At 41.9% G+C, this 25,214-nt stretch overlaps 1 protein-coding gene and 1 non-coding gene across 2 annotated transcripts in view; one reads left to right on the top strand and one right to left on the bottom strand.

The window, feature by feature from the left end:
• The first annotated feature begins 285 nt into the window (after window positions 1-285).
• Trnal-uag (transfer RNA leucine (anticodon UAG)) lies at window positions 286-365 on the top strand. Its single transcript has one exon. It is a non-coding gene; the product is annotated as a tRNA-Leu (tRNA).
• An 18,364-nt stretch (window positions 366-18,729) lies between these two features.
• LOC129730756 (forkhead box protein L2-like) overlaps window positions 18,730-25,214 on the bottom strand; it is a 51,762-nt gene continuing 45,277 nt past the window's right edge. Inside the window, exons 4-10 of the mRNA XM_055690312.1 lie at window positions 21,114-21,300; window positions 20,810-20,894; window positions 19,964-20,340; window positions 19,817-19,895; window positions 19,637-19,697; window positions 19,512-19,580; window positions 18,730-19,447 (exon numbers count right to left, since the gene is read on the bottom strand). Coding sequence (XP_055546287.1) covers window positions 19,356-19,447; window positions 19,512-19,580; window positions 19,637-19,697; window positions 19,817-19,895; window positions 19,964-20,340; window positions 20,810-20,894; window positions 21,114-21,300 — 950 coding nt within the window. The 3' untranslated portion in view covers window positions 18,730-19,355. The remainder of the gene's footprint in view (window positions 19,448-19,511; window positions 19,581-19,636; window positions 19,698-19,816; window positions 19,896-19,963; window positions 20,341-20,809; window positions 20,895-21,113; window positions 21,301-25,214) is intronic.

Raw genomic sequence — 25,214 nt, 5'->3', positions numbered from 1 at the left:
TTTGACTAATGTCAGCACATGTTCAACTATTTTAGAGTGCTACGCGCGTTTGCCTCTCGTGAAGCTGACTAATGATAGGATTTAAACTGTTCGCTCGCTCGCTCTCCCAGTGACAAAGGCATAAGTTTTATCACTAACAAATGTGCACTTCCGGTTGAAGTGAAAGCTGACTTCGGTGTTGTGTGTATGGGTGTGTGTGCGGTGGTGGGTGGTAAAAGAAAAGCGTCTAACCTAGTATTTTTTCCACCTGTGCTGCATCGGCTACTAAGCAATCATCCTCACCAAGGCAGCGTGGCCGAGCGGTCTAAGGCGCTGGTTTTAGGCACCAGTCAGAAATGGCGTGGGTTCGAATCCCACCGCTGTCAAGTATTTTTTGTGGACTACTTGCAAGTGTTTTGTTATGCTTGTTTCAACGCCCTTTACAAAAGATAAAGGTTATCAAACTATGTCTATCATCTTGTCAAACAATCATATTATAATATTGGTGGAAACACTTTTAGGCGGTAAGAAACGAGAACGACGTGCAATTTGTACTTGTTCGATTAATGATAAATCAAGTGCGGGATTATGGTATCATCTTTCCTATAGGTAATAGGCATATTCTTCTACTAGAGAAAAGTTTACGAATTCACAGCACTATTGTGTGCACACGAGGAATTGCTGCAAAATCCTCGTTTATCGTGCATGTGTATATTTCTTATATTCGCTCAAATAAGGCGAAACAGTCACAAAGTCGGTTCGGTCCATAACCAAGGTCTTAGGGCAAGACTGGTGGCTCTTGCAGAACACAAATTGGACAAACTGTTAACTGGAAAAAATACTAGTAAGCCAAAAATTTTTATGCGGAATTACTAGCATTTTTAATTTACTATCCCTAGAGTCAAAGTATTTAATTCTTGAGGACTAATAATACGATTCAGAAGCACACTGAAGCCCATAAAATAATTAAATGTCTTTTTATTGAAAATAAATACGTACTACTATACCCTTTTCGATTATGGTAATATCGTAACAATATATTTTTTATGTTATTTTTAGCAATTTTTCAAAATAGAAAGAAAAGTTGTACTAATAATCATGGATGTTTGTTGAAACTCCATCCTTTGTGTTTTAACTAAGTTTTGTTACTTACCCATGACCTTACTAATGACCTATTACTCATGACAAATATGCATTTGATCGATTTTGTATACGTTATACAGTAGGTTAATATTGAGATCAATCCCGGTATTGCAATTCTAACCGTATGAAACAGTGTGAGCAGAAATGCTGGTTAGCCAGACCATGTTTCATCGAACTGAACAAGTAATAATAATGTGGGGAGCCCGGGGCATTTGCCCCCGCTGCACCCCCATCCCTCCCCTTAAATCCGGGCCATATAACCGACGAGTCGATATGATTTTCTTTTTTCGGGTTGCCGTCATTTATCACCCGTCACGATGTAATAAAGAAAACCCTTCCTTTTTTGCCGCTGCAGCAATTTTTCATGGTCGAAAAAAAGACGCTCAGCATCCATTGGTATCGAATCTTAAGAAACCCTAGTTGCTTGTTTACGAATCCTTTTCAAAGCATGCAATCACTTGGAAATAGCTTGGGGGGTAACTTATAATACCGTAGTGAGCTGTTCCTGCGTACTAATCTTCCAATTCAGCATCTTCGAAGGTTTTTGTCCTTCCTCCACGTGGACAGTCGTCAACATCGAAGTTACGTTAAATCAGCTTTTTTGTCTGCAGTTGCTGCATTACGTGATACTCCACAAGACAGCTTCAATTGTGGAGTATTTTGATTCACATAAAAGTAGATTTGGAGCGAAATACGAAAGCTAAAACACTCCACTTATCTAGGACCAGACGGCCACAATGTTCGATGAATGTTAAATTGCACGAAAGGACTGGTGGTGCCTCTTGTCAAGCTGTTTAATCTCTCAAATCAATGCTCTTGCTGATTCATAAAAAAGGGGACAAATGTGACATAGTCAACTATCGAGGAATCACGTCATTATGTGCTTGTTCTACCTACAGTTTTCGAGATAGCAGTCACAACAGTAAAAATTACAATTTTTGTGACCAACATGGATTTTACCCCAAGAGATCCATCGCAACCAATTTGTCGCAGTTCTCTTCTTTGTGTACTCAAAGGATGCGAGGTTGCAAGTGGATGTTGTGTTCACAGACTTCTTGCGTTCGATCATGTAAATCATGATAAACAAAACGCTTGCAGTGTAACCAATATCACTCTAACTTTTGTTATCGTATATCTAACAACGTTTTCCAGTTTTGTTAGATTTTATGTCGAGATAACGCTGAATCTATACCAGAACGATTTTAATATTCAAAGGAAAAAAACAACTCATTTTTAAAGGGTTGAATATTATTTTTCATCATCAATTTATAGTCAATTAAAACAGCCACTGATACAACGATTGTTGATCTAGTTGCACTGCGCATAACAACACAATTGCGCATGCGCTGTTTAGCAGTTGTCATAACAACAGATTTGTGCATTACCGTAGGTAGTACTCGAGATGTACGAGATGATTCAAACTTCGAACAGTCTCAAACTTCGAACACTTCACAATAAAAATCACATTATTATAGCTAGAGTAATCAAAAGTATGATTACTATATAACATTTCGTTCCTCGAAATATCCTTTACCCAGTGATGTATAGCTCTTTACTGTAAGACCACTTTCAGGGAACCAGCAGGCGTTGGAAAAAGTGACAGTCAGTGTTTAGACGGTTTGCCTATCTATCTCTTAGTGATTACATTGGGTCGTCACATTCTGAGCCATTTATTACTTCTTCTGGAGTGCCGCCAGAAAGCAATTTGGGCCCACTTTTGTTTTCTCTCTTCATCAATTAGTCCCAGAAAGTCGATTTTTCTCTATTTTTTAGATAACATCTTTAGATCTTGACGTATTTTGCATTTCTAAGACATTTGGCATCAATTTTTTTTCGGTATCGAAAATTTCATGAAGCATTTTTTTGGTCAAAAAGTTGAAACTTTGACCGCTTCAGGGTACGGATCAAATTCTCATTCGTTTTGTTGCTGAAAATAAATCGAATATTTATCAATAGATCACGAATCAATCAATTTTGAAGACTTCTTCGCATCTTCGTGGAATTATTTCACCGTTCAAAATGGGCGTGAAATAATTCCACGCGAAACGCTTATTCTGTTTCACTTCAGTGATATGACACTTATAAGGAACTAGGGAAGTGAATAAAATTCTATTACTGGACTCACGTAAGTGAGAAAAACGTCGCAAGGTGACATCTGCCGTGAAACCTGGGTTATTATGAGTGTAATATGAGTGAAGTGGAAACGGAAAAAGCGACGTTTCGCATGGAATTATTTCACGATCATTTTGAACGGTGAAATGATTTCACGAAGATAGGGGAAGTTTAAAAGCTTAAATTTTTGAGCTGGGAAACTCGCTCATTTCACTTGTCCTATTCTCTTTTTCACTTCACTGTCAATCTCACTTCACGGAGGTGATTTTTGTCACATCACTTGAGATGGAATCGGGAATAGGTCTCAAAAAAAGAAGTGAGCGTGAAAGAAAATATATTTCACCGTGAAATGACTCCCGTAATATGCAACAATAACCCAGATTTCGCGGCAGATGTCACTTTGCGATGTTCTTCTCACTCACGTGAGTCCCGTAATAGGACTTCATTTACTTTACGCTGATTCCACCGTGGAGTGACTCCCGTAATGAGCATTACTGTTATATTACCGATTTGCGAACGATGTGAAAATTCTTATGACTACAGCCCGCTTTGATGAGTGCCCGTAACTACGAAAGATGCTTGATGCTTTCAGTGTTTGGAGCAACCGAAACCTCCTTACCCTGTGCGTAGATGAATGTAACGTCTTCACCTTCAGCAAAAAGCTACAACCAATCAGCTTTTTAAACAGCCAGTGCGTGTGCCAAGTTAGAGATCATGGTGTAATTTTTGATAGTCAGCTCACATTCTGGACACATTTCGAGGATGCCATCTCAAGATCCAACAGGCAGCTTGAATTAATTCTCTAGTGCCCAAGTTAATTTTTAGACGGACTTCGAAAAATTTACTATGAATCTTTATAAACATTTTTTAAGTATTGATTGAAGCTTTTTAGAGGTGTAACTGAAGACCTTCTAAAGGCGACACGGGGCACTAGAGGGTTATTATTCAGAATTGCCGATAGTTTCCGAGATGCAGTGTGCATGAAATTATTGTACTGCGCCCTGATACGTTCGATGCTTGAATCTGCCGTTGTTTCTTGGTGTCCATTCAACAATATTCGGATTGACCGCAGCTGTCAAAATAAAAATGTCCAAAAAAAATCGCAAACCTGTCTTGCTATGAACACCGCTATATGCTATTGAGACGTTGGAAATGAGGAGATCCAACGCACAAGTCATTTTTGTTACGAAGGTCCTGACTAACAAAATGGATTCGCGTCACGGAATTGAGCGTATAAGCTCCGTAAAGGAATCTGCGAAGATGTCAGCTTCTGAACATAGAGACAAGGTATAGTCGGTACGGCCAGTATGAAGCGATCAGGTTCTTGTCAATGAGGTTCAACGAGACTGCAGATCTGTTTGATTTCAACGTCGTTTTAGCGTCGCCTGAGGATCCGCTGAAGATACCGTGCTGGATCGATATCCGTACACCTAAGCACTTGATAATCTTCGACGGTCAATATAAAATCAAGAAATCACAAATTGCTTTAAGCTGACATGTTTAGTTTTAGGTCCACTTATATTTTATCACTATTTTCAAGCAATTAAAATCACTCCGAAACTCGAAAAAATCATGTTTAAATAGAACATGTTTTGAATCGAAATCCGTACACAGTTTTTTGTCTGAATCAAAACCTGTACACTTTTGAATCTAAATCCGCACACACGCGATATAGACTGGATCAAAGTCCATACAACAATAAATCAAACTCCGTATAGTTATAGAAGTACAAAAATGAACATCTTTTAAAGTTTCACACGGTTTTCTAATTTTTATATCAGCTGAAATAGTGCAACTTTCGTAGCGTTTCGTAGTAACCGGAACGCCGGAACCTCTCGAAGCTTCCCGGTACGACTTTCCCTTGCGCACCTCAGTCACAGCTCGTTCGAAAATGTTTGCCGTATATTTATACTTGTTTTCTTCCATTATATGCTGAAAATAAGAAGAAAGTTCAACTATATATGCATGATACACACGCTGTACGGATTTCGATTCAAGCAAATAACAAGAATCAAAATCCGTACGGCACAGTTTTTGTTGAATAAATACAATTTACACTATTTATCAGACAATATACAACTCGAAAACGACAAAGACTTACCTGTTCCATCAGTTTCAAAAAGATTCACAGAGTAAAACACTTATATCCCACTTGAAAATCGTTTTTATCTGAAGAACACTTCTTAAATAAATTCTCTAACGATACAACGAAATGACAACTGAAACCGATACACGATTGATTTTTCATTTTTAATATTTTTATTTCATAGCCTACTGGCGCATAGTTTAATTTAACAGAAGGTCAACAACTCAACGGATATGTACATGTAACTATCATATGAATTTTCTTTTTCATAATGCTTAAAACTGAAGAAAACACCAAGGTGCACGGATTTCGGTACTGTACGGGTTTCGATCCAGCACGGTAATTGTCTTTTTGTTATTGTGGTTTTAATCATTTTATTTATTCATTCATTTCATTTCATTCATTAAGACGAAACATTGTCTGATGAATTTTAAATATTACTACATAATATATCTCTCAGCTTGGTTCATCACGTTTTAAATATGTCAAATTCAACCAGAATCTTATGACAGAGTTGAGGACTTACAGGGTGTTCAAAAAGTTCGAACAGAACCTTTCAGCTCGCCTTGGATTCGATTTGAACTAGCTTTGGATTGGATTTGAATGGTATTTGAAATGGATTTGAATTGGCTTTAAAGTTGGTTTGGATAGGATTTTTGTTTGATTTGAATTGGATCTTAATTTTAATTCGGATATTCAAATCAGGTTTGAGTTTTGGATTTTGAATTAGATTTGGATTGGACTTGGGATTTGAAGCGGGCTAGGATGGGATTTGGATTCGATTTTGATACAATTTAGATTGAATTGGGATTAACGGGTGACAACCAAAATGTTGGATTTTTGTTGAGGCTCTCTTAATCGACTACAACCAAGCTCAGAGCAAAATGATAGTACGTATAAGCAAGCTTTCTCTCTCTCCTTTTTATGCCAGTATTTTTTGTTTTGATTTTGCATACTCAGTTCAGTTTAAAATGACGTCGAAACAAGAAGCTTTGCACAAGCGCATAGTACAGTTCCAACTAAACTGCCCAACGATTTGGGCAAATAGTTTACGGTAAACCATTTCGAAAGCGAAAAACTTCCGGTTTCGATTTCGAATGTGTATAATTTACTCCAAACCTCAACAACAATTCACCAAGGAGGTAGTGGCAGACCGGTCAAAGTAAAGGACAAAAACACACAACTTCATTATTTTTGTCAAAATCATGGTTCAGGCCCAGTGGTTTGGGTATTTATCACGATAAAGGGTAGAACGACCATAAAATGGTTAACTTCAACGTAGTATTGATCCCATGATAGACATTCTAAAAAAATAGTAACCCCTATTTTTTTGGCACAGGTCTGTAGAATGATAAGCCTACTTTGTTCACGGCGCATGCTCTTCAGTTGTCAAAATTACCTCCACGCAAGAGAAACAACGTTTAAAAATTCTGCAGGCGCACCAAGAATTTCCGCTCTTGTCACACAATCAATTAGCGAAAAGCTCAATCTGTCTCAAACGACGGTATCCAAAGTGATTAGGAAGGAAGTTTACATCAACGAGTGCCTCCAAAAACGACTCCTGCCGTTCCTGCAGCAGCACACGGATTCTGGGCTGTTTTGGCCAGATTTGACCTCATGTCACTACGGAAGAAAGGCCCTGGAGTGTTATGCGGCCAACAACGTCCAATTCGTGCCTAAGGATAATAACCCGCCCAACACCCCAGAGCTTCGCCCGGTTGGACAACACTAAGCCATCCTAAAGCGGAACCTTCGGAAGACAAAAAAAAGTTGCCGGGAGCGAGCAGCAAATCAAGGCGAACTGGCGTGTAGCAGCTGAGAAGGTCGACAAATCGATTGTACAAAATCTGATGCAGCATATGAAAATGTGAAAAAGAAGGCCCGAAGGCATTCGGGTTCGCCGCAGAAAAACTAAACATTTTTTTTTTCTATAATGTAATGTATGAACTTCAAAAAGAAAAAAAAAACTAAGAATAAACATACTCTAAACGTTATTTCTGTCTTAGCACTTTTTGGTCGTTCCACTCTTTATGTACCAGAACGAATGTTAGAAGAAAATGTTATTTCTATTCAAAAACACCACGCCAATGGTGTGTGTTTCGGCCAGATAAAACATCATCACATTACGACAAAAAAAAAACACAAACCCCCCCGTCTCAGTGTCATCCTATCGAAAATCGAAATTGAACGTTTTCCTCAATTTTACCCAGCTTCTCTGAAACCGAGAGTCACCATCTTGGATTTAAAAATGGCATTGAACATCTAAATTTGGTCTTTAGATATAATCCAGAATCCTAAAATGCCCCGATTGCGAGTATAAATCGGTTTTCGCAGATTCGTAGAAACCGAAAGTCATCATATTAAATTTTTAAATGTCGTCGATCACTGGTTTTTGGTTTCTAAGTGTTATCCTGGTTCCGAAAGTATCACTATTCTGGAGGTTTGTGAATGTTTTCAACAGTATCATATAGCTCAGTCGCCATCTTGGATTTATAAATAGCGTTGAATGTGTTCCGAAAATCAACTTCCAGCCTCCAGACATGACCGAATGCTCGGCAATCATCGAATTCATAATGTTTCCATAATGCACGAAAAATCTTTTGACCCTTATTTAGAGAATTTCCCTTCCTCTTTCCAATACGCCTATAGCCGCCTTTTTTGTAAAAAAATTCGAATGCCAATTTTGGAAACCGGTTCAGGAATTTAAGAGTTATGCTGGAATATACATTAGGGTGCGAAAAAGTGATCGATCGTTTTGCCTTTCTCCTAGAAAGGTATAGAAATCACTTGCAAAACCGAAAGTATAAAAGTGCTCCAAAGGGCCGAATGGCATATATCACTCGACTCAACTCGACGAGCTGAGCATTTTCTGTATGTATGTGTGTGTGTGTGTATGTGTGTGTGTATGTGTGTGTGTGTATGTGCAGATTTTTATTCTCACTCACTTTTCTCAGAGATGGCTAGACCAATTCTCATGAAATCAATTGCAAATGAAAGGTCTTTGTGCCCCATAAGACCCTATTAAATTCCATTGTGATCGGATTTTTAGTTTAGAGGTGATGTATCAAAATGTAAAAATCATGAAACAACATTATCTCAAAAACTACACTACCGATTTGAACAAAATTGGTTTCAAATGAACGGGCTACCTAAAAAACCCCTAACTTTTGAATTTTATGAAGATTGAACTTGTGGTTCGAAAGTTATGAAAAGAAACGTGTTTTGAAGACTGTTTAATCTCACTCATGTTTCTCAGAGATGGCTGGACCGATTCTCATAAAATCAGTGTCAAATGAAAGGTCTAGTTGCCTCATAAGACCCTATTGATTTGTTTTGCCATCGGACTATTAATTTGCCTGTTATGTTTAAAAATGTGAAATACAGCTATGAAAAGTAAAATATTCACAAGACTACTTAAATTCACACACTTTTCTCAAAGATGACTGACCCGGTTTTCACATAATTAGTGTAAAATTAAAAGACTAGCTGCCTCATAACACCCTATTGAATTTTACTGTAACTTCGTCTGTAATGTACCGAAATGTGAAAATCACGAAACTTCATTATCTCAGAAACTACACAACCGATTTGATTAATATTATTATCAGATGAGCGGGCTAGTTAAGGGTTAACTGATGAATTATGATTGAACACGTGGTTTCAAATTATGGCTGCCCTATACGTTCCCATTTCATTTGATTATAATCGAACTTAAGCAACCGTTATGTATTAAATTGTTTATAAAACAACAAAAGTCTATTATCTCGAAGATTACATGACTTATTTGAACATAACTAGTGCCATACGAACGAGTAATCTTTCAAACTTACAAATAAAAAAAAACTTCATAACAATTTGATAAGTGGCTCAAAAGTTATGGAAAGAGAAGAAAATCAAAGACTATTGAAAGCTATACCTGCTTTGATCGATATAATATGTGACCTCAACATAATTTAAATGTGGTATCGTACTATTTGAACGTTCCAAGTTCATTGATTCCTTGCGATGTGTTTAAAATCTGCAAATGCACAACGAATCGGCCATAGGATATGATCAAGGTCAAATAACAAATCGTTTAAAATGATTGGTTTTATCGAAATGACAACATCACCGACTTTTGGCTTCTGTACATCGCCTTAATTTTGAATATATTCATATTGGGTGGTATTCGGTTATTTTCAGCAGATTTTCTGGCATCAATCTAACACCGGAAATACCCATATTGGGAGGTATTTAGTTATTTTGATTGTTTTCCAGAAACTAGAAGTGGTTGTCTTTAAATTCAAAAAGGTGTCCAGGATCAATACTTGGTTTCTATGCATCATCTCGATTACGGAAATATCCATATTGAGTATTATTCGGTCATTATCGACTGTTTTCTAGAAGTTGCCATTCAGCAATTCAAAATGGTGCCTGAGGTCAATTGTTAGCTCATTGCATCATTCTGGTTCCAGAGATACTCATATTGAATAGCATTTGTTTATATTAGGCTGTTTTTCATAAACCGGTAGTCGCCATTTTGGATTTCAAAATGGTATTTAAGATGATTTCTGGCCTCTATGCGTCATTCTGGTTGAAGAAACAACAATATTGGGTGTTATTCGATCATTTTTTGCTGTTTTCCAGAAACCAGAAGTTGCCATCCTACAACTCATAATGGTGTCTGAGGTAAATTTTTAGCTTCTTGCAACATTCTGGCTCCACAGATACTCATATTGGGTGGTATTTTGCTCACTTTGGGCTGTTTTTCAGAAACTGAAAGTCGTCATTTTGGACTCTAAAATTGCCTGTGAAATCAATTTCTGTCATCTAAGCGTAATTCTGGTTCCGAAAACATTCATATTGAATGGTATTTGGTCATTTCCGGCTGTTTGCCAGACACCGGAAGTAACCATCTTAAAATTCAAGCTTCTGTCCATCTTTCTTGCTTCCGGAGATACTCATATTTAACGAGAATCGTCCATTTCAGGCTGTTTTCCAGAAACCGGAAGTTCCCGTCTTACATTTCAAAATGTTGTCTGAAGTCGATTAGTGGCTCCAGTGCATCATTACGGTTCCGGAAATACCCATATTGGGTGGTATCATGGTATGGTATCATGGCATTTGAATACAATTTCGACCGATTTTAGCTCCTGTGTATCATTCTAGATCCGGATATTATTATATTGGGTGGATATTCGGCCATTTTTCCAGAAACCGGAAGTTGCCATCTTACAATCCAAAATGTTGCCTGAGGTCGATTATGGAACAAATTTGTTACCACTAAAAATATTCACCTGCCAAATATGGCTCCATTTAGTTGGTTAGCTCTCGAGATGTGCAGAAATTTGTGTATCATTTGTATGGAACCCCTCCCTTCCAGAACAGAACAGGAGGGGTGTCAAAATCATTATGGGAATATTTGTTACCCCTAAAAAAATTCACAAGCTAAATTTGGTTCCATTTACTCGGTTAGTTCTCGAGATGTGCAGAAATTTGTGTTTCATTTGTATGGCACCCCTCCCTTTCAAAAGAAGGAGGGGTGTCAAAATATTGTGGACATATTTTTTACCACTAAAAACATTTACCTGCCAAACTTGGTTCCATTTAGTTGATTATTTCTAGAGATGTGCAGAAATTTGTATTTCATTTGTATGGAACCCCTCCCTTATAGAAGAGGGAGGGGTGTCAAACCATAATGCACATATTTGTTTCCTCTAAAAACATTCACATGCTAAATTTTGTTCCATTTACTCGGTTAGTTCTTAAGTTGTGCAGAAATTTATGTTTCATTTGTATGGGACCCCTTCCTTCCAGAAGAGGGAGGGGTCTCAAACTATCATAGGAACCTTTATCGGCACCAAAAACCCCTACATACAAATTTTCACGTCGATCGGTTCGATAGTTTTCGAACCCATATGGATCAGACAGACAGACAGACAGACAGACCGGCTTGCATTTTCATATGTATAGATTACAACATCAATATTTTAGAACCTAAAGAGTGAATAAACATTTATTGGATTGAAGCGTTAAAGTAAATATATTTTTACAAATAAAAGTTTGAATGAGAAAGGCTGGGTCTGACCGCTAGGTGGATCTCTGTATGCCTGAAGGGCACTGGGTACTGAAATGCCACTGCGACATTCTTGCTGATTGTCTTTTGTGGCGGGCCCCGATTGCTGTGCACAGGTTACGGATTGTTCGTACTCAATGATGGAGTAGAACTGTTTTGTTGTAAACCTGTACCCCAATTAGGTACAACATAGTTGATGAAACTAATGACCTGCTTGGGATTGGAGCTCCATGCTTGGTATGGAGTTAAAAGGTAACTTCCTAAGAAGTTGTACCTAGAGGAAGCAAGAGCTTCGCAAGAGCAAAGCAAATGCTCTGAACTCTCTGGTTCAGATTTGCAGAATCGGCAGGTATCGTTCAACACTACGCCGATTTTCTTTGAATGATAAAAAGCGGGACAGTGTCCGGTGAGGAGTCCCGTGATTATCCGTAGCTCACTACGATTTAGACTAAGTAGCTTTCTGGCGGTTCCAGGGTTCGGATTGATAAACTGTTTGCCTTGTCTACAACCCTGTGCCTGTTGCCATTGGGATACTATTTCTAGCCTTTCCCAAGTTAATAGTTCGCTTTTGATAGCGGACGTACCCAGAAACGGCTCGGGACCAATAAACCGCTGAGCTGATCCCTGTCTTGCTAGGTAGTCAGCGTGTTCATTACCCTCGACTCCGCAGTGTCCGGGCACCCAAAACAGAAAAACTGAATTCTGTCGGGAAAGTTCCATTTGACGGACTTAAGTGCTAGTAGTGCTGCTTGACTGTCCGAGAATATACCGATTTTCGCATGTCTGTAGTTGCGTTGCAGACATATTTTTGCGCAGATATATATGGCATATACCTCTGCTTGAAAAACGGTGGGCCATTTTCCCAGGGAAAACGTTTCCCTGATACCGGGTCCGTATATACCAGATCCCGTTAGGAATCCCATTTTCGAGCCGTCCGTATAAAAATTGACGATGCCAGGTGGAAGATTAGGCCCTCCATTGTTCCACATAGAGCGGTTTGTTTCAATCACTCTATATGGAATATCCATGTTGGACCTAACGTCCATCCAGTCGGAGACTGTGGTTAATAGCGGAGTTAGTTTGAACTCCCTAAGTATGCGAAGGTGGCCGATTTGGTCCCCTTCAAGTATGGTTTTCCTCCTTTGCAACCTTAGAGCGCCAAGCTCTGCTTCCTTTTTCACATGAAGATGTAGAGGTAGTAGGCAAAGCATAGCTTCCATGGCTGCAGTTGGAGTTGTTCGCATAGCGCTGGTAACCGAAAGACATGCAAGTCTTTTAACTTTTTTGAGTTTGGCTTGCGCAGTCACTTCGTTCACCTTAGGCCACCACACTAGGGCAGCATAGGTGATTCTTGTTCGGGCAATGGTCTTGTAAGATCAGAGTGCCAAATCTGGTTTCAGTCCCCAGGTCTTACCGAACAGAGTTCTGCAGGCCCAGATCGCTGAGATCGCTTTCTTAGCGGCATGATCCAGTTGTGCAGACCAGTTCAGTTTCTTGTCCAGAATAATTCCGAGATATTTGACTTCATTGCTGAAGCCCAGTCTAACTCCACTCAGTATTGGAGGAGTGATGGAGATCGTCCTTCGTCTGCCGAATGGAATTAGGACTGTTTTTAAGGGGTTTATGTTTAGACCCTCCTGTAAACACCATGACATGGTGGTATTCAGAGCCGTTTGCATTCGGCTCGACAGAGTTGCGTCATCTTTAACTCTGACGATGAGGACGATGTCATCGGCGTATCCAATGACCTCGTAACCAAGCTGTGAAAGCTTGTTGAGAAGTGCGTCGACAACTAGTGACCATAACAAGGGCGAGAGAACTCCTCCTTGCGGACACCCCTTGATCACTGACATTGTTACAGACGAATCTCCCAAGGTTGCTGTGATCACTCTGCTAGAGAGCATTGCGTGTATCCAGTTCCTTGAAGTTTGGTCGATTCCCTTATGAGAAAGAGCCGTATCGATTGATGCAAAGGACGTGTTATCGAAGACCCCTTCAATATCAAGAAAGGCACATAGCGCCGTCTCCTGATAACTTAGGGACTTTTCAATCAACGTCACTAAGCTGTGAAGAGCAGTTTCTGTTGACTTGCCGCTTTGATAGGCATGTTGGTTCCTGTTCAGCGGGGAGTCTTTAAGAAACTCATCACGGATATATTTATCCATTATTTTCTCCATCAACTTGAGAAGCGATGAAGTCAGACTTATGGGTCTGAAAGTTTTAGGTAGGGTTTTGTCCTTTCTTCCAACTTTGGGGATAAACACTACCTTCACCTTCAGCCAGTTATCCGGAATATGGCCCAGGATAAAGCTGGCTCTGAAGAGGTTGATGAGTTCGGACATGATAACTGCGGCCGATTTTTGTAGAAAGATGGGTAGTATGCCGTCTGGACCAGGAGACTTCATAGGGTCGAATGAGCTTAGAGCCCAACCTATTGAAGCTTCCGTGAACAGTCGACGGGCCAGCAGGATGGACTCCCGAGACGCCATATGTCTCGAATTGTCCTGCCGCGACCCATCACTATTCAGTTCTTCGGTCTCTGTCGATCCAGGAAAGTGGGTGTTTATAAGAACCTCCAGCGTTTCCTTGGTAGTGACAGTGAGGCATCCATCCTCTTTCCTCACCTGTCCTAAACCGTTAGTGTGGTCTTTGGACATCGCCTTTTGGAGCCGCGTAGCTTCCGGCAGAGTTTGGATTCTTTCACAGAAACTAACTCTGGATTTCCGTTTAGCCTTGCGTAGCTCGGCGTTGTGTTTGGTGAGGGACGCCCTGTAGTCGTCCCAGTTAGACGTGACTTTTGCCCTGTTGAACAACCGCCTAGTTTCCCGACGAAGGTCACTAAGTTGATCATTCCACCAGGATACGTCACGGCATACTGACCGCTGTGTTAGTGGACAGTTAGCGTCGAAAGCATCCATGATTCTGTTTTGTAGATCATTTGCTGCCGAATTCAGGTCAACAGAATTTCGAATGTTGCTGTAACTGAAGGTTCGTGAATCGATCAGGCGTTCCTTAAAGGATTCCCAATCTGTATTCTTAGGATTTCTGAACAGCTCTCTTTTCAGAGGGTTAGCCTCTATATTAAAAACGATGTGTCTGTGGTCCGACAAACTAGTTTCATCGGAGACATGCCAATTTTTAATCCTTTCAGAAATAGAGGCGCTACACAGAGTGAGATCAAGGACCTCCTGTCTAATAGCGTTGATAAACGTGGGGTTATTCCCTACATTACATACATTGACATCGTTAGAAGTAAGGTATTCAAGTAGGTACTCACCCCTGGTGTTGGTGTCCGAGCTGCCCCAGATCGTGTGGTGAGCGTTGGCATCGCAGCCGATCAGAAACGGCTTGTTGATGGCCTTGCAGTACCGCACGAGCGCAGCAACTTCGGGTGGCGGTATATCACCTTGGTCGCCCGGGAAGTAGGCCGACGCGACAACCATTTCCTGCTTTCCTCTGGTTGTCGGTACTTCAACCGTGACGGCAACGACGTCGCGTTGGATAAATTCTGTAATAGGTAAAAATTTTAGTTCTCTATTTAGCAGAATTGCAGTCCTTGGTTTGGACTGCGTGTCACAGTAGATTAACCTACCGTTAGGAGCGTTAAGTCCGAGAACTTTGGATTCGTTGATCCACGGCTCCTGGATGAAAGCAGCCGCTAGCTGCTCTTTGGCGAAACTCCTGCAAAGAACACCCGAGGCGCCTTTTGCGTGATGGAGATTCGCTTGCACGCAGCGAAGGCTGCTCACTTTGCAGTGAAGTTGCCGTCTTTGTCCGGATCGGAAGATGATCCTGGTATTGGCTGACGGCTGCCAACAGCGGTTTGGCTGGTTGATGGAAGTTGCTCTTCCTCACTGTTCGGCTTCGGTTGCAGCAGTCGATTGGCAACAGAAGGTCGTCGCGCACACTGTGGCGGTTTTTGACTCCGGGGGGTGCGACTTTTCGGTGGTTGATGCTTCACACTCTTGCGAGTCTTCGGCGGAACCGTCCGAGCAGCCGCGGGGTTGCGTTTTTTGGGTGGTGACAGGGCACTCACGGGGGAGCATCCTGCGCGTACCTTCCCAATCGCAGGGTTGCGTTTGGGTGGTTGTGGGGCACTCCCGGAGGAGTTTCCCACGCAAACCTTTAGCCCAATCGCAGGATCGTTTTGCCTGGGTGGTGGCAGAGTACTCCCGGAGGAGTTACCCGCACGTTCCTTCCCTGACATTGCGACGGAGTCTTTCCCGCCTGTGACGTTCGGCCTTCCGCTTACCTTTTGGATGCGTGCTTTGCCGAAACCGTAGTGCAGTTTATAATTTCTACTCTCAACGAGTTTGGCCGATTCTTCGTCAATATCCAGAACTAGTTCGACCAAGGTCTTTACCAATTTGCGGTTACAGACTCGCCACATTTTGGTAGAGAGATGGTCGTTCTGATTCTGGAGTGAACGAAGAATCTTCTCGTCCGGAGAGTTCGCACTGTCCGCGAAGTAACCGACATACCGTCTGGCCTTCGGCAGATCCTTCATGTGGTATACACGAAGTTGTGCTCCCTCCCATGGTACGAGAGAAGGTACCTCCCTTTCCAACCACTGCACTGTGTCGTTGTCGGCACAGGCAAGTTGCAGGAAGCCATTTTTTAGATGGCAACCGTTAAACTTGGGCTTGGTGGTTGGATTTTCCTGGTCCGCAATGTGATCGAGGATGGAGGTCCGGACAGCCTGAAGCTGGTCCGTTGTGAGTAGGGAGCTGGGGTGGGTAGCAGAAGTAACCGCAAGGCTTATAGCTCCCACCATGTCACTATATGTGGCCTTCGGGAGCGGCTTCGAACCCGATGACCCCAAACCAGTGCCGTTCCGCAGTTTTTTAGGCTGTGGACACTTAGTACTGGTGTTTGGTGACACCAAGTCGTCCGACCGCTGTCGCTTGACGGCAACTTGGTTCGATTGAGCAGGCTGCTCTGTTGGAAGGAGGGCCAGCTTCCTGGCTTCTTCGTACGAGAGACCGGAGCGAAGATTTTTGCTCAGTCGCCGCCTTTGCGCATTTGAAAGTCGCTTGACAAGGGGTGCCGATGATTCGGGTTTCCCTTCGTCATCGGGCCTTGTCTGTGGACCGGGAACTAAGTCCATTTGACTTTCGTCATTCCCTTGTGGAGAAAGTAGGATTAAGGATGAAGCCGAGGGTCCTCCGTCCAGCGATTCGCTGTCGAGGTTGAAATCATCCTCATGCTCCATCTCCTCCGTTCTGCCCGGTGCTTTTGTTTTTATTGGACTACGCTCCGATGAGTCCATGGGTTCCGGCAAAGAAAGGCTGCCGGTGGCCGAATTTTGTGAGGTTTTGTCGTTCATAAAATTCCCACGAGTCGCTGGGTAAAGAAGAGTCCGCTGCATCAGTGACCCGCGTGATGCAGTAAGGGCTAATTACTGTGAAGGGTGCCCTGGTACTCCACAGGCTCCGTTAGAGGCTGGGTATTTCTTAAACCCCCCCCCACCACGTCATCCATCGGCACGGGTCGCATAACACCTTAGCTTAGGGGTTTTAACCATTGTATTTTACGCAACAGCCATGGTTAAGAGCTGTTGCAACCATCCTCCTTTACAGGGGCTTTGGACCCTCTGCTACAGTTCTCAATAATTCAAGTCTATTCGTAAAGGCTAAACTGAACCAAGAGAATCGTAACAGGCGGAGTTGCGGGGTGGATTAATTTATGTTTTTTTGATTCCTTTTAGGGCCCCAAACAACCCTAAACTTACCGGAAGTCGATTGTTTTTGTCTCCGCTTGGCGCATTGCATTTCAAATTTGTATGAAAATTTATATGGGATAACCTACTTTTTTGCATTTACCCTTCTAAAAAGCGCAATAGTGATCTAATAATGCACTACATTATGTAAAGTATAGTATTTGAGATGCTTAACAACTTTGCAGAAGGCACTGAAGAGCTAGGATGTTCCTAAGAAGAGCTATAGCTGTTCAAAGTTGAGTATGTCGATTTAAATGCAGAAAATCTTGTTTTCTGCCAACATTACCAATATTGGCAGTAGGATTCCCATCAGAAATAACCTGTCGTAACGAGTGTATACATTCAGCTGGATCAATCAAACAAAGTCAGGTCAATATTCTAGTCGTAGGTAGAATCCACAACGTGTTTTAGAGGTTACTTCTGATGGAAATCTGACTAACTCCGGTACACTGGCAGTGTTGGCAGAAAAAATGATTTGCAACATAAATTTCGACATACTCAACTTTGAACAGCTCCAGTATTTTTTTATTGGGACACCCTAGCTCTTTGATGTCTTCGGCCAAGTTGTTAGGCATCAAAAAACCTACCATTTAAAGTCATGAAACCTATGGTTTGAGCAACTTTGAGCTCTTTAAAAAAAACGTTGGTTTTATCATACAAATCTCTATTAAATTTGAAATGCAATGCGCCAAGCGGAGACTTAACTAACCGACTTCCGATAAATTTAGGATTGTTTGGGGCTCCAAATAGAACAAAAAAAAAACTTGATTCTGGCTTGCTGCTATCAAGTTTCGTTTTTTTTCATATAACGATTCGCCACCCTAATATACATACAACATAGCTGTTACTGTTTGTAAGATAGTTAAATATGCTTTTTTTATCTTTTATTGCTATTTTTTGCAATGGTATTCGAAAAGGTTCAAACCGAAGCGTGGGTGAGAAAAGTTTTCCAAAAATTTCGTGAAAACAAAATTTGTCAAAATCAAATTTAGCTCACCAGTCCCTATCCCCAGCTAATTTCGAACGTTTTAATAAATAGCTGGTACCTACACTTACCTACAAGAGATTAATGCAACTCAACAAAGCGAAACATTAAAATTTTACTAAGTTAACACTTTTACCGTACCGATGCTGTGACACTTTTGTAAATGACTTGTATCCTTCCGTAAAATCCACTTCGGAAAGCATAACGCAGGAGGAAAAACGAAACAAAAAATACCTACCCTCTTACCTCGTGTAGGTGCACCCGCCAACCTTCGAGAATTGAGACGCAAATCGAAAGTGAGTTGCGCCTGTCGTCACTTATTCCTGACGCTGCAAGTAGCTCGTATATCATCCGTCCGACTTCATCCCGTCGGAAAATTAATTGCTCGTCTAATTGCTGCTCAGTCGTCGTCGTCGTCGACATCGTTGGGGGACAAGGAGCAGCAGCGAGAGCCAACCCACCTGCCCTACCCGCTTCATTCCACGGATCGGCGAGAGCTGATCTGTTGTGTACTTAAAGCGTTTTAGACTCTATTATTACCGTCGCATTAATCAGCTAGTGTTTACCGAGAATTTACGGTCCCAATGCAAACGGACTCGAGTTGCACTCAACGGTTGGTCGTTTCGGAGTAGAAGGATTATCGTAATCAATTGGCATACAGTTTCACAGAACTTTATTTGACACGTCAATTACCTCGAATGGTCGAAGGAAGGTTTGAGACAGATTGTTTGGACGGAAATTTTCTTGTTTTTCACCAGGTTCTCCAACGAATCGATCGCCAAACAATTTGCGCTTGTGGGACTTTGGAGTTGCTACGAATTATTCGTACAACTTTACTAGATTTATTTTGTTAAATAAATAATTTACGTGTTTTTTCTTCTTCTTAGTCCATTCTATGAAAATCGTTGGTTTGATCTTAACACTAGAGATCCCGATCTTTTTTATAATAAACATCTTGTTTGCATTTTATTCTAGGTATATACAGCATCCGTTGTCTACCTGCCGGTGTTTTGTTTGTACATTAAATTTTGGTTGAGGATAGTAATTTCGCTAAGCTAGGCCCTCCCAAACATCGTTGCAGATTTTATGGTTTCCAAGGTTTATCCAGCTTTGGTATATCGAAAGGTGGTCTAACGATCGAAATGCTTGCAGGGCTTGCTAGCCATTTTGCAGTCCGCGGCGGTTCGCGGAGTTTGCTGAGTCCAGCTGCCTGATAGTTGGGTTTCGGTTTGGACCGCGGCTGGAATTTTAGTACTGCTACCACCGGTTGCCGCCGTTAGGGTTGCGGAAGATAGCTTTTCTGGTAGTTCTGCTGGGTGGACGTCACACTCATCTGGCCGGGATTCTCGTCCTTTACCATTGGGAGAACTGTGCGCAGGGTAGAATGGTTTGGCACAAAATTCAAATAGTTTAAAATTCTTTCACTACTCACTTGCAGTGTCCCAGTGCGAATAGTAGGGCTCAAACCGTCGTGGACAGGGAGGAGGGGTTCCGCCTGAAACTGATAGAGAAAATTATAGACCCATTGTTTTAGTAATGAACTTCGAAGCGTTTTACCTAAATTGTTCGATAGAGACCCGTAGGTGTTGATGGTCACAGGTTGCACCGGTTGCTGAAGCTGGAAAATATTTTTATTCATACTTTAGACTTTAAGCAACTCACTTATAAGTTGTAATCGACATTGAAGTTCAATTCAACTCGAATAGTAAACTGATCATGATGAAGACCATAACTTACCGGTGTTGAGTATGAGTAGTTAGACCTCGTAGAGCACGAAGTGTACGAACCGAGCTGAGGAGCTGGCATCCAGGTGGCCCTATAACGAAAAAAAAATACATCATCAAACAGCCCAATATTTTTCGCACCAAATCCGGCAGTTCTTACCCTGCATCGTACCGTGGGTACGTCTGGTAGGGACTTTGAGTAAACACAGGCCGATGGCTGAACCCGCCGGCATTCGCCATGTACGAATCGCCGTACATTTTCGAGTAATGTCCGGTGCGGTACGGTCGCTTCATTCGCCTCCTGCGCTTGAAGTTGCCATTCTCGAACATGTCCTCGTACTGGGGGTCCAGCGTCCAGTAATTGCCCTTCCGCTCGCCTCCGCCCTCCCGCGGAATCTTGACGAAACACTCGTTGAGACTAAGATTGTGACGAATGGAGTTCTGCCACCCTTTTTTCTTTTCTTTCTCGTAGTACGGAAAACGAGTCGTAATGTAGGCGTAGATCTCGCTCAGCGTCGCTCGCTTCATTTGGGAATGCTGGAAAAGAAAATAAAATGGTCACGGTTTGTGACAAAAAACGGTGGGTTTGAATAAGATCCAACATAAGGATGACACGCGGGGCCATTTGGGTTCACAAATGCCCGCGGATAATTACGTAAATTATTTTTTCAGACTGAAAATTTCCGAGCTCAGCTCGCGACGGCCAGCAAAAAAGTGTCGAAATCGTAGATAATTACTATTATAAATTAGATGTTTTTATAATCTTTACGCGTTGTTTTTTTTTTACTTTGTCAAATTTCACTTCTCGCGACGATCGCAGGAACATCGACGTAGGTTGGTTGGATTAAAATGCGATTAATAAATTTCCGTGCTAATGAATGTGTGTAATTTATAAGACTCATTTTCCGTCAGTAGGCCACGCTGGGTTTCGAAGTCAGCGGCAGCGTTGGAACGGAATTCGGGATGCTCGAGTTTCTCTACAGTGTCTAGTGACGGGAATACCAACCTGAATTGCCATGGCTATCAGTGCCACATAGCTGTACGGTGGTTTTACGAGCGCTTCGCGGTTCGTCCCCGTCGGGTTGCCGGAACTGTAAACAAATGAGACCGTATAGTTAGAACAAAAATCTTTCTTGGAAGGAAAATGATAATCAGCACGTGTCAAAGCACATTGCTCCGATTCGGGATTCCTTGTCGTATCGAGTCATGAGGTAATCGCAACACGATATACTGACTGATAAACAAAGCAGCCCGGTGTTTTCATTTTTTTTGCGACGCGTCAAATGACACGTATGGAAGAATTAGCTTACCTGGTGGTTGTGGTTTTGTCGTCACCGACCAGGCCGTTGTTGGTAATGTCATCCGTTTTAATCGTCGTCGTCGCCGTGGCGGTAATGATTGCGTCCGCACTTTCCGGTTCCTCGTGTACGTGTTCTATCACGGTAGGCAGCTGGGGTGTTCCGGGGGTTTTGACCTGCTCGTACGCCGGTAACGTTACTGCGAAGAAATGTAAAACGAATAAAATAGTGACCAAGAAAAAAGTAGTGATACACATTCTATGCAATCGAACGAGAAGCACACGAGAGGGACGAGAGAGCATTGCCACAAGTGCACGCGATACGTGTCAGTGACGGCTGATAGCACAGTTAGTGAGGCTTGTTCTTGTACGCACTGTGCACTGCCGGAGGCCGGTGCTTTTAGAACGGATTATATGTTTCAATGGCAATCGCTACTAGTGCGTGAAAAATCCGTTGCTCAGAATCTGAAACGCATACCGGCTGTATTGATTGGGAGGATGTGACCCATATTTGTGGAGATAGAACTACAGTGTTGTGAACCTAGTTCCCGTCTAATTTATTTGACTAGAAGGCATATGACGAATAAACAATTACAAAATGTATTTTAATGTTTGAAGCAATTCAATTGAAAAAAATGTGCTAAGCGAGTAAGGTTGAATAAACTTTTTTCACAAACTGTGTTCACATACTGGCGCAAAACCCAGTTAACAAAACAAATGTTACTCTTATAGATGAATTATTCCAACCAAAGCGTATTTTCATCTGTTTTGAAATATAACTTCGATCGTATTGAAAAATATAACAGTCTAAGGTTTGATTCATCTAGAATTCGTATTCACTGTTTATTTTGGACAGCAAGTTACAACCGAAACAAATGAAGATTTTGTTTGACCCCACACGTGGTCCTCAGCCTCTTATCCAGCCCGACCTATCCCGACCAAGAAAAAATCGGGTAACTAACCCCAGTGGGAACTTGGTCGTATACTGACAGGGAAGGAGGGCTCTTTGGAGTTTCGAGATGGGCCAAAGACTTATCGACTTTGCCGCATACACGACCTTGGCCGTGCGTAGTCCTGCTTTCAGCACAACCTCCTACACCTAAAGGTCACCAAATCAGACATAAACACAGATCGACCACGTTCTGATTGATTGTCGGCACTTCTCAGACATCATCGACGTCAGATCCTATAGGAGCGCTAACGTCGATTCGGACCACTACCTGGTGATGGTTGAGATGCGCTCAAAACTCTCCGTTGTTAACGACATTCGGTACCGACGCCCGCATCGGTGAAGTAGCCCAACGCTGACGGAAACATTCGCTCGAAGCTCCGCTGCCGGAAGAGGACCAGCTAAAGGAAGCTTCTCTCGAGGACTGTTAGAACCCCATCAAAACAGCCATCAACAACGTAGCGGAGAACGTCATCGGCCATGTGGGACGGACCCGACGAAACGAGTGGTTCGACGCAATTGTAGGAGGGCATTGGATGAGGAGAACCCTTGGCGGGTGGCTAAGATGCGCAGTACCGCTCGTCGCAATGTGGAGAGACGCAGACGGAAAAAGATACAGCGAACCCAAATCTTCTGAGAGAAAAAGCGCCGCCTAGAACGGAGCTGGAACAGCTTCATCATTCTCAGGAAACGCGAAAGTTCCACCAAAACTTCAACGCATCCCGCAGAGGCTGGAATGTGCCGCGATGAAGATGGTAGTGTTCTGACGAACGATCGCGAGGTGTCCGAAAGATGGAAGCAGCACTTTGACGAATACCTGAATGGCTCCCATGTAGAGGACCATGGCGACGGAGAAAGCGAGCCCGTTGGTGCTACAAACGTAGAAGACGCGCATGCCCCAACGATAGGCGAAGTTAAAGATGCCATCAAGCAGCTGAAAAACTGATGGCCTCAAGAAGCTGAAATAAGGATGGGCCCGGAAAAGCAGGCCACCTGTTTGCACCGGCTAATTGCAAGAATTTGGGATACAGAACAGCTACTGCAGGAGTGGGAGGGTGGCGTTATCTGCCCTATATCTAGAAAGGCGACAAATTGGACGGTGGAAACTATCGTGTGATCACCGTCTTGTATGCCGCCTACAAAGTGCTTTCCCAAATCATGTTCCGCCGACTCTCAGCGCTAGCCAACAGATTTGTGGCCGGCTTCGTGGAAGGACGGTCTACGAGGAACCAAACCATACGGCAGATCCTCTAAAAATGCTGTGACTACAGAACCCCCACACACCACCTATTCATCGCTTTAAAGTCGCATATGACACTATCGACCAAAAAAGCTATGGAAGGTCATGGACGAAATCGGCTTTCCGGAGAAGCTGATTAGACTGATTACGATCGACGGCGATAAGTTCGAGGTAGTCGACGAGTTTGTCTATCTTGGCTCACTGGTAACTGAGGACAATACCAGCCGTAAGATCCGTAAGACGTATTATCAGAGAAAGTCGTGCTTGCTCTGGGCTCTACAAGTAATTGCGGTAGAACAGACCAAGCCCCCTTACGAAGTGTAACCCGAAGTGATACGCTGGACAGATCATGTTGCAAGAATGGAGTACACGTTGTCCCAGAGGTTGGGCCATTGACCGATTGAATTGGAGAAACTTCGTTAATCAGGCCATGTCATTATGACGGAATGCCAAATGAATAATAATTTTCAAGACAATTCATGATTCACCACATGTTCAACTATAGATTGGAACTGCCTTGACTTCCTTTAGTGTATAACCCGTCAAATTTTCTCTCAATAGAGGTTTAGACTACCTAGGATGGACCACGTCCTTCAGTCATAACTCAATTTATGCGAAAACGCGAAGAATTACCAAAAAACTTCCCTCGAGAAATACCTAATTTATCCTGCTAATCAGAATCACAAGAAACATTAGTAAATTCTATTTTATATCAAGAGAATAAACAGTTTTTCGTCAGGGTGGTCCACTGAATGAAGTGGTCCATCCAAAGTAATTCTACCTTAGATCATAATTTATAAATGTTTCTCGTGATTGTGGTGCAGATTAGCTGGACAAGATGTTTCCCGAAGGAAGTTTCCCTAAAATCCCTCGAGTTCTCGAATAAATTGAGTTAATCAGACAGGTGGTCCATCCAAGACAGTTCTACCCAATGTTTTGTAAGCAGCGATACCCATTTCGGCAACCTGATTCTAATTATAAGTAAGTATTTTATTCGAATCTTGATAGGGTAGAACTGCCTTTAATGGACCACTCGTCAAATAAATTCAAATTCTCCTAGCATAAATCGAAATTTGAAAATGTTTTTTGCAATTCTGGTGCAAATTGGCTGGATAAAATGTTTCCCGATGGAAGTTTTCTAAAAATCGCTCGCGTTCTCGCATAAATTGAGTCAATCTGACGGTTATTCCACCAAAGGAAGTAATCCAACCTATTATGATTTCATAGTTACAAGGCTGGAAAGTCCACTTTATAAGTTCGTAGTCGTAGGTTCGAATTTTGAACGAATCAATCCATTTGTCCAGTAGCTTACGCATGTTTACTCTCCGGTTACCCATAAATCCTTTCTTTATCATAATTTCTACAATACTCGAATGAATTTCGTTCTTCTTTTCGATTTTGTACCTGTTGTAATTTTTGAATGAGCACCAAGAAATTCACCCAATGCATTAGAGAAAGAATTATTTCAATTTCAACAAAAACTAGAAGCTCAAACAATCTTGAATCCACTAGGATGAAAGATGTGGTCTTATATTTATCTGATCAAGAGAAAAATCTAATTAAAAATAAGAGACAAGAATTTCTTTTTCATTTTAACGAATGCTTTAAATTTTAATATTCTCTTAGATCTATTAGATTAGATTCAAACTTTTTAGTAGAGCAAATTAACCTATAGTGGACCCCTTTTTCTATATTAACCTATAGTGGACAACCCATCTTAACACAAAGAGGATTTTTTATGTCTGTGATGCAGATTGGCTGGATAAGATATTTCTCGATGGAACTTTTCTAAAAATCCCTCCAGTTTTCGCATAAATTGAGTTATTCTGGCGGGTGGTCCACTATAGGAAAAGGGTCCACTATAGGTTAAATTGCCCTAATTTAGCAACGTTTGAAGTTTGAAGTATCTGAGTTGCACAGAGAAC

Source organism: Wyeomyia smithii, chromosome 3, assembly GCF_029784165.1.
Source record: "Wyeomyia smithii strain HCP4-BCI-WySm-NY-G18 chromosome 3, ASM2978416v1, whole genome shotgun sequence".
Lineage (NCBI taxonomy): Eukaryota > Metazoa > Arthropoda > Insecta > Diptera > Culicidae > Wyeomyia > Wyeomyia smithii.
Note: the sequence above shows the minus strand (reverse complement) of the source record. Positions and strands in the feature narration are given on the sequence as shown.